This window comes from Limanda limanda, chromosome 9 (genome assembly GCF_963576545.1).
Source record: "Limanda limanda chromosome 9, fLimLim1.1, whole genome shotgun sequence".
NCBI lineage: Eukaryota > Metazoa > Chordata > Actinopteri > Pleuronectiformes > Pleuronectidae > Limanda > Limanda limanda.
The window spans coordinates 15,879,577-15,896,594 of NC_083644.1; the positions used below are offsets into that span (position 1 = coordinate 15,879,577).

General features: G+C 41.4%; 2 protein-coding genes across 3 annotated transcripts; one reads left to right on the forward strand and one right to left on the reverse strand.

The window, feature by feature from the left end:
• The first annotated feature begins 142 nt into the window (after window positions 1–142).
• rnf11b (ring finger protein 11b) lies at window positions 143–11,470 on the forward strand. Of its 2 annotated transcripts, none has more exons than XM_061077655.1 (3): window positions 143–690; window positions 8,915–9,084; window positions 9,573–11,470. In XM_061077655.1, the coding sequence occupies exons 1-3, from the start codon at window positions 568–570 to the stop codon at window positions 9,742–9,744; spliced, it is 465 nt and encodes a 154-aa protein (XP_060933638.1). In that variant the 5' UTR covers window positions 143–567; the 3' UTR covers window positions 9,745–11,470. The 2 variants fall into 2 exon arrangements, with proteins under 2 accessions (XP_060933638.1, XP_060933639.1); XM_061077656.1 differs by having other exon boundaries at window positions 8,921–9,084.
• Window positions 11,471–12,638: 1,168 nt separating this feature from the next.
• cdkn2c (cyclin-dependent kinase inhibitor 2C (p18, inhibits CDK4)) lies at window positions 12,639–16,599 on the reverse strand. Its single transcript, XM_061078885.1, is given in 4 exon segments — window positions 12,639–12,661; window positions 15,554–15,701; window positions 15,703–15,912; window positions 16,468–16,599. Coding segments are annotated over 4 exon segments (513 nt in total).
• Window positions 16,600–17,018: the final 419 nt, after the last annotated feature.

Below are 17,018 nucleotides of genomic sequence, written 5' to 3' on the forward strand. Positions count from 1 at the left end.
AGCGAAGGACAATGTGATCGCGAATCCGATTGGCCGCGGCCGAGAGCTTCTCTGACGTAGCGGGAGCCGATTGGTGCAGTCGCCCGACGGGGGCGGGGCTTCGCGGGGCTACGTCACCACCTTTTGTCGTTGTCGGGCAGCAGCTGCGAGCTGGGAAGTGTCTGACAGCTTCAGAGGATTCCTCCGCGCTCCGCTCCGTGCACACAGACACACGGACACTTCCTCCGCTGCCTCCGCGGGTGTCAACTTCCCTGAGGTCGCTGCACTCGTTGTTTTTTTTTTACAGTATTTAGTTTTTAAGCTAACCGAGAGCCCAATGCTACCCTGCCAGTGCTAGCTTGCGTTAGCGGGCTAGCTCTTTGTGTGGCTAGCTCGATAGCTGAGGGATGTTTTGTTGTTGTTGAGACCGAGCAGCCCTCCCGTCGTCTGGGGAGCGGAGCGAGCTGTGTACGGGAGAAAAGAACTAAACAACAACACCTCCTCCGCGGACATTAGCCTCCTGGAACCAGCTGTCAGTGTAAGCGACAGGGAAGCGAAGAGAGACGAGTTTGACCGAAGAGGAAGGAGATGGGAAACTGTCTGAAATCTCCGACCTCGGATGATATTTCTTTGCTACATGAGTCTCAGTCGGACCGGGCCAGCTACGCAGACGGTGCCGACCCCGACCAGGAGCCGCCGCCCCCATATCAGGTAACTTTTAAACCCCTCAGGCCGATGTGTTTGTCTCATGATCTGAAACAATCCATTAAACACCTGAAGTCCTTTCGCGACCCAGTGTGCCAGTCTTTTATTTTGGCAGGTGCATTATCCAGGAATCTGTTGGTCTCAGCAGAATGTGAGGCGCCATCAGCTGTTCCCAGATCCAGCTTCACCCTGCCCACTGACCCCGTCCCGGCCTGGACACTAATCCTCTTTGTTTTTATCCCCAGGTCCTGACTGTGCCTGCCATTTCACTGATGTTATCATTATTATCATTTATAGCTTTACTTAAAGTGACAGTATCACCGATTGCTTTAGTTCCAGCTCTGCACTGAACCATGTTATTTCTGCTCCCGTTCAGTGGAGCTGAACTAAGACACAGGCACTCTCTGTTATGGCCTATTGGTTCACTTTAACAGCACGATCTGTAATCCCAATGGACTTGAGACGCCCCCCCCCCGCCCTTCTCCATTAAAGAGGGGAGTGTTTGTAGTTTTTTGGAAAACAACTTATACTGCTGCTTCCCTTCCCCTGATCTCCTCGAGGTACACCGGCAGCTGCCTTGTTTGTCTAGTGTCCTTATTTCCCGAATTAGATCATCCACAAACACACCAGGTCATGTTGTAGCTGCACATATGATGTCTGGTGTTATGGTTCCTCTTGTGTGTTTGTCTATGGTAAGAGGCGGCTGCTATGTGTTACGTAAGGCCTTGGCACAGAGTTGGCTTTTTACTAGGTTAAGCTAAGCCTTATCTGTAGATTTAAGATAGGTGCTTTTAAACGAATAGCAAACTGAAGGCGATCTCAGGTCAGTGCAGCATAAGAACTCTCATTACAGAGGAACTACATACTTATACTGGGACCAAGCCTTGTAAACTCTTAACAGCAGAGATAGAAGCATATGCAAGGGTTCTTGTCATCATTTGACTTAAAGGATACACAGAATATTGAAAGATCATAAACACAGATGATTGACAGGACATTTCATTGCCCGTCATTGGTGAAGTCATTGTAGTCTTTCCTCATCACCTCTGCCATGAGGGTTATGTTTTCACCCCTGTCAGGTGGTTTATTTGTTTGTTTGTGAGTAAGATTACACAAAAACTGCTTGTCACGAATGCTGGTGGAAGGATGTTGTATGAGTCTGGGAAGAGCCCTTTAAATTTCAGTGTGGCTGTCCTGCAGATCCAGTATTTATTGTTTTGCATTCTTTGGCATTGCGAGATTTGGTGTTTTCATCATTTGCTTGCACTGATTTCCCAAATAATTATTCATGACCCTTGATGAAATAAATCAGGCACATTTAGCGAACTGATATCAATGAGTGTGTGAAATTGGTTGCATCTTGATTTGCTGAGGGGACAGTCATACGCTGAGATATCCACTTGACTGAGTGCCATTCCAGTCTTTGTGATATTATTGTCAGCACGGTCCCTGAAAAGGCAACTGCCGACAATGAATTTGTAGTACTTACAATCCTTAATCTACTGAGAATCTATAACAGTGTTGTGTCTAGATACTGATCAAAATGAAAATGAAAATATTACTTTATATGATCTGATCTTTAGTTTTTATTGTGCTAGTTGGTTTTTATGGTGTAAACGTTTGCTACGGCATACCAGTTGAAACTTTAGTTTTTTTCTTTTAGAGAAACAGATTAAAAAAACATTGAGAAACATTACTAAGACAAGACAGGGTCAAGGTCAAGTCCATGTTTTTTATTTATTATCGGAGCAGTGTTTTTCACGACGACTTGCATCATGAGTCAGTCAAAGATAACATCTGAGACTAAACATAGCAAGAAGTCCTTGACATGCATCCGTGTCCGGGTTGATGCAAGTGTGTCATGTCTGGTGTACTGCACTACAACAGTAATTAGGTCAAAGCCGCAAGCTCTGGTCTCACAGTGGAGAGATGGTGTAATAAACAACACAAACACTGCATAGTGTCTTTCCAGCCGTGACTAAGCTTTCAGTTGTGTACATGAGCCGTTTGATTATACTGGCAGTGCAGCACAAGCTGGTTAACTGACCAGTTAAAACCCTAGTTAAAGAGCTCTTTTAGACCTGCCAGTGCTTTTCTCCCTGGTGACCACAGTAATCAGCACCTTCACCAGCTGAACCCAGTCTGAGAACACAGCACACATTTTTGTGCGCTCACAGTTCGGCTTAACAGGGCTTTGGAGGAGCTGTTTGTGTTAGAAGTGGGACTAAACGCTCCATTATACGCAATTTGAAATTGAGATTGCTGTGTTCATAAAAGCTATCAGGTGTGGCCCTGGGTGAAAATGCCAGGATATGTACTGCGACTGGAGGTCTGTCCTTCACACCAGAGGGTCATGGTGAAAAACATGGTGCTGGAAATCACACCAGTGAAATCCAAAACAAAGACAATAATAAGCTCCAGCTCGGCTTAAGTTTCAGGAAATGAATACACTAGAAAGATGGCGATTTATAACGATTTTGTTATCACAGCCAAAAACACAAACAGGACAGGGTGAATTTGTCATTTCATCAAATCGTCTGGTAGCAAATGAGAATAGGAATTTTTCTAATCCAATCTCCCAGCCATTCATTGTATTAAATATAGTATATTATAATAATACAATATAAACCTGACATTATTTACTCAGGTAGAATTGTAGTTGAATTGCTGAAATTGATATATGGCTCATGAATCAGATGTTAACGTGGGCTATTAGCACGTGTCTGTTGTGATTCTAAGGAAAGAAAGACAATAGATAATGAGTTAGATCCTGTAGCCTCCAGGGAGTTGATCCAGATGAGCTGCAAGCAATTGACTCATTGTGTAACTATTATTCCGAACTGTTACTTATGTAACAGCTAAACCGGCGACATGTGCTCCAGGCCGATTGGAAAAAACATGCAACTAATCACACCACTGACAAATTGTATGAGAGAGTACATTGGGCAGCAGTGAATGACACTTTATGTCTGTCTCAACAAGTTGTGACTGGAGGCGTGCCTGCATTTCTGCGTATAGCGTAGATTCCTTGTTCGAACTTGCCAGTTTTTATTTAATTTCAACCTTAAGCCCCACAGATTCCACAGTGTAGAAGTTTTCCCACTGGGTAATAACTTGGGACACACAACGTCTTTTCTTGTGAAAGTCATCGTCATCACACAAAGTTTACAGCGTCTTATTAATATTTAAGGCTCAAGGTTTCCTTCTTAGTACCCAAAGGTATATTTGTTGTTCAGACAGTGGGTTGAGCTTCCCAGAGTTCAAAACAAGCTCCAGAAGACATCAAAATAAAATACATTAAAGATGTTTTTGTTATCAGGTTACATTTTGGCATTCAGGTTATATCTGAAATCCTGCCAATTAAGCTTTTTACTCTTCACTTGACACCAAATCCTCCTCCCCGTCCTTTCAGAGGACTCTCCGACTCTGGGATGTGACTTTACTCTGCTGCTGACTCTTAAGTTTGTAATTGTAGCATCTGACTTAAGTATTTAGTGCCAAATTTATTTATTTTTATTTGATAACGTGGGTGGTACCAGAGTTTGGTGATAGTTATAGAGTTTATAAAAAATGTAATGGTTATCTCTGTATTCCTGAACACTATGTAACACTGACTACATTTTAACCCAAACATCTAAATTGAATTATGAAAGTACAGAAAAAAAATGTTCCTGCATTAGTCATTTAGTCTATAGTTATTTATATTAAAGTTAATTTTGATGTTAGTATTTTAAAAATACATCAAACAGGTCAAAGTTGTATCCAACCTGCAGTGTGTCAGTCTTCTGACAACTTATCATGAGACTTATAAATGTGTGCTCATCATGAGTCTGTCGGGTCGTTTCTGATCAGACCTAGTTCCCTGAGAATCCAGAGTCAGCTGTGAATTCCAGGATTGTGAATTCCAGCTTCTGCAGATGGGTGTGTCCACTGCCTGGCCCAGGGCTGCACAACGGTAGTGATGAATAATTTCCTGGCTGAAATGAGGCAGTGCATGGACTGGCATCTGCAGGGCTCTAGGGCCAAGTCCTATGATGGACAGACAGGGCAGTATATGGAAACTATTCACATAAACAGACTGTTTATTCTAAGACAATATTTTGATACAGTTCATACTTCCTAATCCACGTGAGCAACAAATAGTCAAATTTGTATCTGCCTTTATGGCCGTTTTTTATTGTGACCACCATATATTCTATGCTACTAACTCATACGTCATATCTTGTAATAAAACACTTTAAAATGCAAACGCATATCTAACATGACTTTTAGCAACTACCCGATTGTAAAGTTGTCTTATACTTGATCATTTACCTGTCATTGTGGGTTACAAAATTAACTTGTTTAATTTGTATAGTCCAGCATGAATGGAGGAGTGGATGGATTGATGCTGAAAAAGAAGTGGATGAGGTCAGACCACTGAGCCGACCATTTAGGCTAGTGGACCAGGGCCATGTAATGTGTCGTCAAAATGTTTTCAAAGTGATCAAAGGGAGGCAGTATTGTGAAGGCTGATGTGGCCTGTGCCCTGTGTCCTGTGTGTGTGTGTGCAGACGTGTGTGTTGTCATGTGTTGCAAACAGCACGTTGTGTGGGGATTTTGGAAGCAGCTGGTGAGAGGAGTGCTGAGTCATTGCTTTGGGACCGGGCTATGGGAGGGAGCGTAAACGTGTGTGTTTTATTGTGTGTGAGTAGGTATGAGAGCCCTCTTGTGCATTTTTTGCACACTGGTAGGACTTTTAATGCCCCAGTCTCCCTGCTAAGTTTTCTGCTGTCAGCTACATGGTCTGTCCTTATTACACTTTCTGACTGTTGCCGTTACTTCTATCTCAACATGCTAAAGTAGCATCTGCTGCTCTGGTCAAAGTCAAAGCCCAATCTCCCTCAAGACCCATAATATTGTCTATCTTTATATAAAGTTCATGGTACACAAAGAGGTGAAGAGCAGAGAGTTGAGATGAGAAAGCTCACAGTCAGCGGTTTTCTTTGAGCTCAGCCAGCTCAGTCAGAAGAAACAGGGAAAGCAAGTTTAGTTTTGTGTTGGTTTCTAATTAGCTTTCTAACCTGGAGGGGAGATTTTGAAGAGCAAAGGAGGAAGAATGTGAGAAAAGAGGTGACACTGAACAATGTGTTTCTCTTTTTGCTCGGTTGCTGTTAGAGTTACATCATCCATAAAAAGAAATATTAAATAATAAGACATCTTCATAAAGGAAATTCTCTTCAAAACTACACTTGAAGATGCAACAAAGACATGAGAGGAGTATGGACCCTGTGTGTGTGTGTGTGTGTGTGTGTGTGTGTGTGTGTGTGTGTGTGTGTGTGTGTGTGTGTGTGTGTGTGTGTGTGTGTGTGTGTGTGTGTGTGTGTGTGTGTGTGTGTGTGTGTGTGTGTGTGTGTGTGTGTGTGTGTGTGTTGACAAGCTGTACTGACACGAATTAGTAAGTAGGGGATTCACCCTTGCAACCGTTGCTAGTGAGCGTGTTCACAACTTTTCTTGTCATACACATAAGACAGAGGAAGATTTCAACTTATCTCCACAGTGAAGTGAGTATACGTTACGTCCTTGCCTCCAGCATGCCTTGTCTGAACGCATGAGAGATTTCTGTGTTGTTGTGAACACATGTGACCAAAGAATCTCCTGATGCGTTCTTATATCAAAGGCTTGAATTAAATAAATTAGCTTATTAGCTTATAGCACTTTGTGAAATCCAAATTTAATTACCTACGTTTTTTACTTAACTTTTTAACTCAACTTTTTTTCCCAATATTTTGACCTTTTCTTTATTCCACCCAGAAGGGGTATTATGTTCATCCTCCATGGTTTTTATGTGGCTCCTGGGAAGGCTTTGTTTGAGCCTCTTTTACAATACTACAACTTCCTGCTGAAGTGAAGCATATACAGTACACATACCATTATCATCGTGTTGTCAGCCTATTCTGTTCTCACATCAACAAGCCCATCCTGTTAATGTGCATCCATCTCCTCCTATTGTTTTCTTGGTATTGTGTGTAGGTGTCTATAGGTCTGTTTTCAGAGATTTAGTTACTCTGCAGTCCCCAGACAGAGAGCTAAGATTTCAGAGCCTGCAAACGCTTCATGTTTCTGGTGTTGCTTCCCTTTAAGTGCATATTGATGCTGCTAAGTTTGCGCACAGGATACAACCACTTTTGGCAAGTAGAAATTTCCTGCACTGGGAATGGTTGAGGTTTGTCAAGGCATTCAAAAACCCTGTCTTGTCACTATGCTGTCTTATAGCATGTATTCGATACAGCAGGAGTTTTCAAGGTTGGAGACTGTGGGCTTCCCCTCAAACACACCCTTCATCTCTTTCAGTTTAATAACTGGCATTGTCACTCATAAAATGGGGATTTGTCTTTAAAACAGGAAATGCTTATTAGTCATACTGAAATTGCCACTACTGCTACAGAGCTGCACACAACGGTCTTGTTGAGTTCACTGCAGGAAGAATGAACGCATACTTTTCTGTCAAATCTGCTCGGAAGACTCAGGTTTCCACATCAACTTTCCTGATTTCACTCACATCTGTGTGTCTCCATCTGCGAGCTTCTCTCTACCCAGCAACCTACACAGTGTATGACAGCAACACATAGGACCAAGACGGCCGCCCTGGGCTGGCAGCATTATGCCTGACTAAAAGTCCTACTTTAACCAGTTGGTCCATCTCTCACATGTCACACCTAACATCAGGCCTCTGGCTGGGGGGAGAATCTAGGCCGTTATTGAACTTGTGGGCAGTAACTCCATATTTAATTTCCAGACTCCTCTTTCCTCGTAATTTCTTTCATTTAGTGATGGATGATGGAAGACAGAGGGTAAATGCTCTCCACATTATTTGTCCTTCTTTCTGCACTCACTTTTGCCTCCCTCCCCCCCTCACTATTAGCAGCGCTGGCCTGGCTCGCTGACAGGTCCTGCTGCTGTGTGCCTGGCCCAGGAGCAGCCTACAGCATGCTTGGCAAAGGAAACCAAGCTCTGTAATTTGGCTCAGCTCGCCCTGCACCCTCTGTCTCCCCTTCCTGAGTCGCCCTCTCACCCCTGCCGTCTCTCTCTGTCTCGCTCTCTATCTCTGTCGTGCTCCTGGTCGGTCTGAGGTCACATGATGGAACAGTTGTCACGGGCCTGTTGGCACACTAGCTGTAAAAGAAAGGAGAGGAATATGACAACAATGACACTGCTGACTAGTGTGCAGTTGACCATCCTAAAACACATGCACACAAACAAACACACACATTGTACAGCAGCTGCCCCCTCTCAGGTCCTGTCTGTAGCTTTTATTCCCGCTGCCTGGCTGCCGTCTCTTTTTGACAGGGGTAATGGGAGTGGCTGTCCGGGCAGGAGAGGACTGCATCAGCTGCTAAAGTTACGCTGACTCATGGCTTAAAGTGCTGTGAGGCTTATCGCCAGCTAACATTGTAATTGTTGTACTGCATTTTTTCTATGAAAAGCATTACTTTTCAAGAAATTAAAAAAAAAGGTTTCAGTGCCCATTATGACTACTAACGCATAAATAATGTATCATATCTCTGATTAACTCGATTAGGAAGGCCAAAGAGGAAGTCAAACAATATGTTTTCAACAGTGGGGTTTATCATGACATGAGTTCCCATTTAAATTTTATGTCATCGTCACTTCAGTTTGGTTGGTTGACTCTCTTAACAGTCAACAGAAACATATTTGTTGTAGTAACAAATAAGCAGCAAAACTGACATATTGTATTTTTAAACAAACTTTTAAGCTTGTTCAAGAATTCATACTTCCATAATACAAGTCATTGAATGATACAAATGTATTACAGTTTTTAAAAAGGAAAGTGACAAAACTATTGATTAAGAAATGAATAAATTGGGGGGTGGTTCTCTTTAAATACCTGCTAATTAAAAAATCTTTTGATTAATTCATGTCTTTATACTGCTTTTAAAAGAAGACACTTTATTTGTAGACCTTTGTGCAGGCAATGAGTAAACACATTCTCTGATGGCTTTTTATTTTGGTTTCTTCCCTCCTATTGGTCTGATCTGCAGCTTAATCAGGTTTGTGGCGCTTTGTGTGAAACGGTCTTGGCTACAGTGTCGGTATACAGGCGGTTAATGAGAGAGTCTCTTCCAACCCTCCCCTCTCAACCTACTTTCACTTTTCTGTTCCTTAGCATAGATTTATTCGAATTTGTCTTTCTTTTTTTTTTTATGTGGCCCTGTCTCATTTTCTGTAGGAGCAGATCCATGTACCCGTCTATCACCCAACACCCAGTCAAGCCAGACTGGCCACTCAGCTGACGGAGGAGGAGCAGGTCCGCATCGCTCAGCGCATCGGGCTCATACAGCACCTCCCGAAGGGCGTGTATGACCTGGGGCGGGACGGCTCAGAGAAGAAGATCAGAGAGTGAGTAGAAACCCGTCAGAAGATGCAGAGGAAGTTAACTTTGTTCAGAGCAACATGGTGGCACAGTCAAGAGAAATACTACTTATACTACTATAAGCAGGGGTTCTGCAGGACTTTAAAATGCTTTAGGTAGAAGGTATGAAATCAGGATCGAAATGCTAACGCTTGGTGTTGTTTCTGAAACCGTTTCATTCAAATCACGTGTGCTCTTTTTTGAGTAGTCACTTTGATGATGGGACAGCATCACTGTGATATCACAGAATGTTGCTTTCTTTGTCAATAGGACCCATCAACCCCATCCTGCTATGTATATACACTATGTCATGCACCAAAAGACACATTTTAACAGGCAAAAACATTGTAACTACTGTTCTCCAAGTCAATTAAATAAAATTAAGTATCATGAGAAAGATCAAAATACATTCTTTTCTTAATCTATTTCACGCAAATTTAAAGGGAAATAGTAATTGTCATTGTTTTCTCTGCAGGTGCGTCATCTGTATGATGGACTTTGTGTACGGGGACCCAATCCGGTTCCTGCCCTGCATGCACATCTACCACATGGACTGTATAGACGACTGGCTGATGAGGTCCTTCACCTGCCCCTCCTGCATGGAGCCTGTGGACGCCGCGCTGCTTTCCTCCTATGAGACCAACTGACACGCACACGCACACACACACACACACGCACATATGCCCACAGATGCCTGTGGACCAAACTGGACACACACATACAGTATGCACACACTGTATCCTGGATTAGTAAGGTGGCAGTATCAAAGCTGTGACTGTAAAAGATTTATTGTGATCTCTTATGTTTGAGTGTGTGCACACATAAGCACGCATGCGTGTGTGCTTGCGTGTGTGTCTGTATATGTGTGTGTGTACGTACCTGCACAAACACAAGTTCCTCACTTGGCCTGCTGGACAGGACTGCATTTGAGAAAGGATTGGAGGAATGAACAGAGTGATGATGTTCCGGACGGGGCTGGAGCGAGGGGAAGGAGTAGATGAGAAATGAGGAGTGGACAATTGCAAAAACAGAAGTCAAGGAGAAACGCGACAGAGCTGAAGATGCGTGATGTAAAGACTTCTATCAGAGTAAGAACATCTGGTGGACTCTGCAGAGGCCTCCAGCTGTCTTTCTGTACAGATCTCTCATGAGAAATTAAGATAGGTCGGTGATTTGATGGATTGTCCAGTGTCCTGTGTTTGTTTGCTCAGTCAGTCGAAGGGCTTAGTTGAACCAGTGTTTATTAACAACACAGACTTTGCAGAGGAATATACAGTCACATGCTTTAGCCTTTAATGTGACGAAGAACTAATGCCATCAAGCTTTTCACTTCCTGTGACTCTGTGTGACGGTGAGATCTCAGATTATTGGTTAAAGCACGAGTAGATCAGTTAACGAACCATTAATACAAATCAGAGATATTTGCACTTCTTATTATACATCAGAATTTGTGACAGGAGTTGACCATATGCATTCAGTAATTATGTCAAAGTGAAGTATGTGATTTGTATGACCTACATTTTCATTAGCATTGATTCATCTCTGTGAACCAGGAGTGTAATTTATTACCGGTAACAATAACCAAACCACTAAATTAATTCTAAGAGCAATTCCTCCTTTACTGTCCAAGTCGTGTGATTTTAAGATCAAGTAAAGAACTTATTTAAAAAACATACACAAGGTTACGATCATCACATATGTCTTTACACTAGCATATTTATATATATATAAATTATGGCTTTGTGCTGTTATGTCTTCATTTTCTTCACATGAATTCGTTGTCTCAATCTAAACAATCTCCTTGCCACATTTTTCATCTGTTGCCTCGGGTCACCCAGTTGATGAAAGCACAAAGAAATTACAACCGTTCTGTTTTATTTTCCTTCTCCCTGCAGACTGTCGCCTGCAGGTGAGTCCGTGAGAAGTTTTGAATTATGCAGGTCATGTTTAATAATTTGAGTGCCCCCTGCTTTGCAGGCATGATAGAAATCCAACAAGAGTTTGAAAACATGCCTTTTAGTGAAGGTTGTATGTGTACGTATGTGTGGGTCTATGTCCGTACAAGGCGTTGTGGCCTTTGTATGAGGTGGTAAGTCAGCACCTTAGTTTTTGCACAGTACTTTAATCTACTTAACTTTTTATGTTGTACTTTGTTCGCCATCAGTGAGGTGGAGTCTCATGGCCTATCAGCTGCTAAAACGTGAAGCAGAGTCCTGTTAACCTCAAGAAAACAAGGGATGGGGGTGATATGATACAGTCAGTCAAGGCTGCAGATGCTGCAGTCGTGCTGGAAGTCATTGTACGTGTGATGTTGTGGAAAAAAACAAAAAATGTGTCTTTCATTGTCACAAAACTAATAAATTGTCAGTGTATCGTGGTGTTTGGATTGGGTTTCTGTCTCCTATCACCTCGCTCTCTTCATCAGGAGGTTAGCTGCTGCCCACTTCTTTCACCTGCAGCAGTCCTGTGGTCCCACTGGATGATGACCTGGATCTAATCGAGGAAGAGCGAGTGATTGAATTGTGGGGATAAACAACGTTAAATCCTGTCTCTGTGAAAGTCTCTATATCTACCATAGTTCCTCAAAAAAAAAAAATAGTTTCACAAACTTCTCCTAGGGTAGACACAGATACATAAAACGATTTCCTGTAATGTGCTTTTAGTTTTTACATACATGTTGTCTGATCACCACACAGTGCTTTGGCTGTGACTTTGAACCAGAGACTTATTTTTTGAAACAATCCACTACCCACACAGGGAGGGTAAGTGACCACTCTTTTTTGTTTGTTTTGTTGTTTTAATTACAGGATTGAAGAGCAAGGTTTGCTCTTATTTGAATTGGGTGTGTGTTGTATGCTTGTTTACTGATGCTTTTGTAAGCATAAATATGCATATGCTATGTACTACAGGCACATAATAAATTGACATTGCAACAGACCATACCTAATAGTGGGTGTTATCAATTTCCCTGTGAAAGAATTTAGATTTTATTATTTCATTGTTTCGTAATAAAACATGTCATTACTATCAATAAGTGATATTTAAGGGATTCATTTCTCAATAAATTACTAAATTGCTTAGTTGTTGACATTTTTATCCAATGTGGAATCAAATTTTGACAAATCCTTTAAAAGTTTGATCTGTGGAGGGATTTTAAAGACTACACCGTTCTTATGGTTTTAAAACATTCAAGATTCAAGAGTTTATCATCATATGCACAACACTTACATTAAGCAGCCGCTGGCAATGAATTGTTTAGGTCACAGGCTCTCTTATAGCAATGCTCAGTATATTACAAGCAAAAAATATTTAATGAAATTATATAAAATAAAATATATAGTATATATATATTCTTCCTACATAGGCATTAGGGCTTCTGGGGTCCATCAAACCACTGCTGCTCATGGAAGGGAATAAATATCAAAAGATTCAAGGAAAACTTATGTCCAGAAATAATTTCATGAAGAACCCAGGGCCAGGCACTAAAAAATGTAAAAGGCCTTTATTTCAATGGGCTTTCAATGGGTATTTTACCTTTCCTCTATAGGGGCATTGCACTATAATCTAGAAGACGGAAGAGATAAAGTCTTCACACATTAAAACAAAATTATAGGCCTCTAGGGGCATGAATGAACAAAATGAGAGCGATCATTCATTACAGGAGGTATTCACTGAACCCTCAGGGGTCAGTTCCAGATATTTGCAATTACTGTGATAATATGGTGAAAACACCTATAGAGTTGTATTTACCAACTAAATCTATCTATCACCAGTTTCCCAAATAATGGCTGGTAAATAATACCAGCCATGTTGTGTACCAACTTGAGTGTACTTGTGGTTGTTATGATGTAGGCCTCATTAAAAGGAGGCTGAGGGGCGGCCGAGCACAGGTATGACATCCGTACAGGGAATCTGAATTATCCGCTGGCCAAACAATAGAAGCCCAACATGGGAGCGATACAACTTTAAGAGTGTCAGGTTTTTAAGTAATCAGCTCTGATGCCAAGGAAGGGGAGAGAATCAAACCCCTGAAACAAAGAGACTCAAACTGGATCTATGTCCTTCAAGGTCCAGTGTTTAAGATTTAGGTGAAAGAGATCTATTGACAGAAATGTAAATATAAAATAATCCTAGTGATGTTTTCACAAGTGTGTTTCATCTAAATAATACAAATTGTTGTTTTATTTACCCTAGAATGGGCCCTTTATATTGAAATACTTTATATTTACATCGGGGGGGTCCTCTCTATGGAGGCCGCCTTGTTTCTTGTAGTAGCCCAAACTGGACAAACTAAACACCCTTTGAGTTTATGAAAACTGAAGGTTTCCACAGGTTCTCTGTCGTGTTTGGAAGAAGAGGGTGAGGAGTGGGGTATTCAGCTGCAACATGCAACTTCACCACTAGATGTCACTAAATTCTACACCCTGCAACGTTAAAGGCACCAGTTACCCTGGTCTCAATGAGGACTTGAACATCTTATCTTTTTTATAATAGATCACATACTCATCAGTTGATCATTCTGTGAGGTTTTTGACCATATTTTTAGCCTATATGTCCGTTGTTCTCCTCAGATAGTTATGTTCAGGTTCTTTCAAACACTCAGATATATGAAACCACACACACGCACACACACGCACACACAAACAAACAGACACACAGACAGACAGACACACACGTTGATAAATGTGGAAACAAGCTGTCTTTTATTGTGTATTTTTTTCTATAGCAGATATCACAGAAAGAGAGAGAGCAGAGAGAAGGGAGTTTGTTAATTTCACATTTTCTTTCTCATTCAGGGTGAGCAGAAGGAGGCTCTGCAGGATCCTCCACAGGATTTTACTGCAAGTGTGTGGGGATGTTGATAACGTTTCTAACACGCAAGAGATCCAAAAATGAAAAATAAAAATTACAAAAATAATAAACAAAATATCAGCCAAACAGTTTACCTGGACTGTTCCATATTGAGATGAGGTGATTCTCATTTACAAGCATCTCAGAGGATATAAATTATTGTTTGCCACATTCCAATATAATGTATTCCAATACACCAGTGACTCCATATAAATCTGAATTTAAACATCCCAGAAATGTTTAACAAAAAATGACCATTGCCTTGTGTAGAATTTAGTTTTTGTACTGGATTGCACTAGAAGTACATGTGCCAGATTAACAAAGGGTTTATATTACAATTATTATATTATCAATTAACTGGGGGTAATTTTAGAATAAAATATAATAAAAAGTTAAGTCAAAGGAAAGAGCAGAGTAATAGGTTTCAGCCAATTGAAGCGGGTGTCTTCATCATTTAGTCTGTAAAAGAGAAAAAACAGAATTAGTATTTGTCTAATTTATCCTAAGTGACAATAATGAAAATAAATAATAGCAACTATAGATGGATAATATGAAACAACATCAGAAACGATTAGAGTAGTACATATCTTATTATGGCACAGGGATCCATCGAAGTAACATAAAAAAAGTAAGACGATTTTAAATATGAAAGAAAATGAAAATATATCGGTTACAGTTACAGTACAAAGCAAACACTAATAAACTATTTAAAAGCAATTCGAGGATCAAACAGCAGCAGAGCACATCTACAGAAATAAAACAAATGTAACAGATGATAAAAGAGTCAAAACAAGAGAAAATAAAACATTAAAAAAATATTGAAATAAGTTCAGAACTATAGGAGAGAGCTCAACTTTAAAAATGTGTCTTTAAGGGAGATTTATTATTTATTAATGTGTTTTTATTGTTTTAATATAAATACAACATATTTTACTCCTGTGTTTCACCTCAGATAATGTTTTTTTAACACTATTCTGTTAGTTTTTTCCTTTTCAAGAAGAGAGAAAAATTTTCGAATAAAATGTATATTTATTTTACTGAGTTGTCTTAACACTCAGTCCTGGGGCGTATCTCTCTGTATCAGGAGCCTTATCCCAATGCACTGCGCTATCAAACATATGAGGCCCACTGCGCGATAATAAAGCGAGTGAAGCTGGTAAAATACTTTGGGGGCGTGTGATAATATTGTCGTTATCTTGGATGAATAAACACGAAAGGCTGGGTCACGAAACTGATCAGATGACCGATCATTATCCAGTACACAACCAATAAATACGTTCTCAGCTTTGCCCATGGTGACACCGACGAGGCCGCGACTGCGTAAATGTCTCTTTACGCACCAAAAGCTGCGCGTTTAAAATCACGTAAAGCTCCTCACCACCAGCTCCACTCGCTTTATAATCTTGCAGTGGGCCATCGTTGTACATGTTTTATAGAGCAGTGCTTTGACATGAGGCTCCTGATACAGATGAGTAAAATATAATCCAAGGAGTTCACTGACCCAGATTATGACTCATCCATTTACCCGACCCATCCCACCAGCAATAAACTGAGCTACTGAGAGACATCTTGAATTTATAATATTCTATATTAAAATCGACTCACTTGCGCTCAGGTACTTGTCGATGTATGTGGCGGTGCCCCCCCTGCGGTGGAAGTGCGCGAGCTGCGCGGCGGTGTACCCCAGGCCGTTGGGGGCGCGGGGGTACGCGGTGCGTGGGATCAGCAGCTGCACCACCTGCAGATGCCCCCCCCCTGGAGGCCAGGTGCAGCGGCAGGTTGCCCTGCTCGTCCACGAGGTTCACGTTCGCCTCAGCACGCATCAACGCGCGCACGGTATCCAGAGACCCTTCGTGCGCGGCGTCATGGGTCACGGTGCGGCCGCTGTCCGGGTCGCGCACGTCGGGCCTCGCCCCCCCATCAAGAAGAGTTTCCACCAGGGCGGTGCTGCTCAGCTTCACCACCTGAGAGAGAGAGAGAGAGAGAGAGAGAGAGAGAGAGAGAGAGAGAGAGAGAGAGAGAGAGATGTCTTGTAGTCAATAAATAACTCAGAGGAAGCAGAGAGTAGGAGGAGGTGTGGCACTGGGAACAACTATACTGTATAATGTCAATTCCGATTTCAGCAGTTCACACAATCACATCAGATATAACTCATAATAGTCTCAGCTATAAAGCAACACCATTTCCATTATTTTTATTATTACTATCTTAGTAACTTTCTCAGGATGAAGTTTATAATATATGCTGTTGCCTGCAGATTCACTTATGAAAGGAAAAGAAAAGAAAGATCTTATTGCTTAAATCTGCTCTAAACAAACAAAACGACGAGTTCCTTTTTTTTCTTGTGTGAGCGTCTCGCTTAGGCCAGATATGCCACATTGTTCAATTTCCTCTCTTTCACAGATTTGATGATTCATTATCAATCTTACATGTACCAATGAATAAAGTATCCTGGAATTATATGACAGTTACATTAAAGAGGTCAAACTGGATGCAGCGTGATGGAAGTCTGTACCCACCTGGAGAGGAGTTTTCTTAAATGTATTTAATCCATTGACTTCTGCTCCGCTTTGCAGCAAAGACAAAACTTTTGGTAGATTTTCATCGGCACAAGCATCGCAGAGCTCGTCTGTCAGACGCTGGTCGGTCATTGTTGCTGAATGAAGAAACTGACAGAAGTCAATCCTTTATAGTGGGAAGGAATCAAGCTTTGCGGTGGGCGCGGAGAAAAGAGATAAGTGAGGTGAGTTCGCGCACTGACTTTCTTTGCGATGAGGCGAATGAGTCATTTCACCCAAATTGATACCTCAATTCTTGCTCATGGGTTCTCAAACAATGCGATAGGACATGAGGAGAGACCAGTGTGTATTTTTTGTCTGAGACCCAACAAATTAAGAAGACACTTACACCCATTACAGCCATTCACATGTGTTCTTTTTTTTGTTGAGCTTTATCAATCAATCAATCGATCAAATTGTATTTGTATAGCCCATATTCACAAATTACAATTTGTCTATAGGGCTTTAACATGGTGTGACATCCTCTGTCCTTAACCCTTTACAAGAGTCAG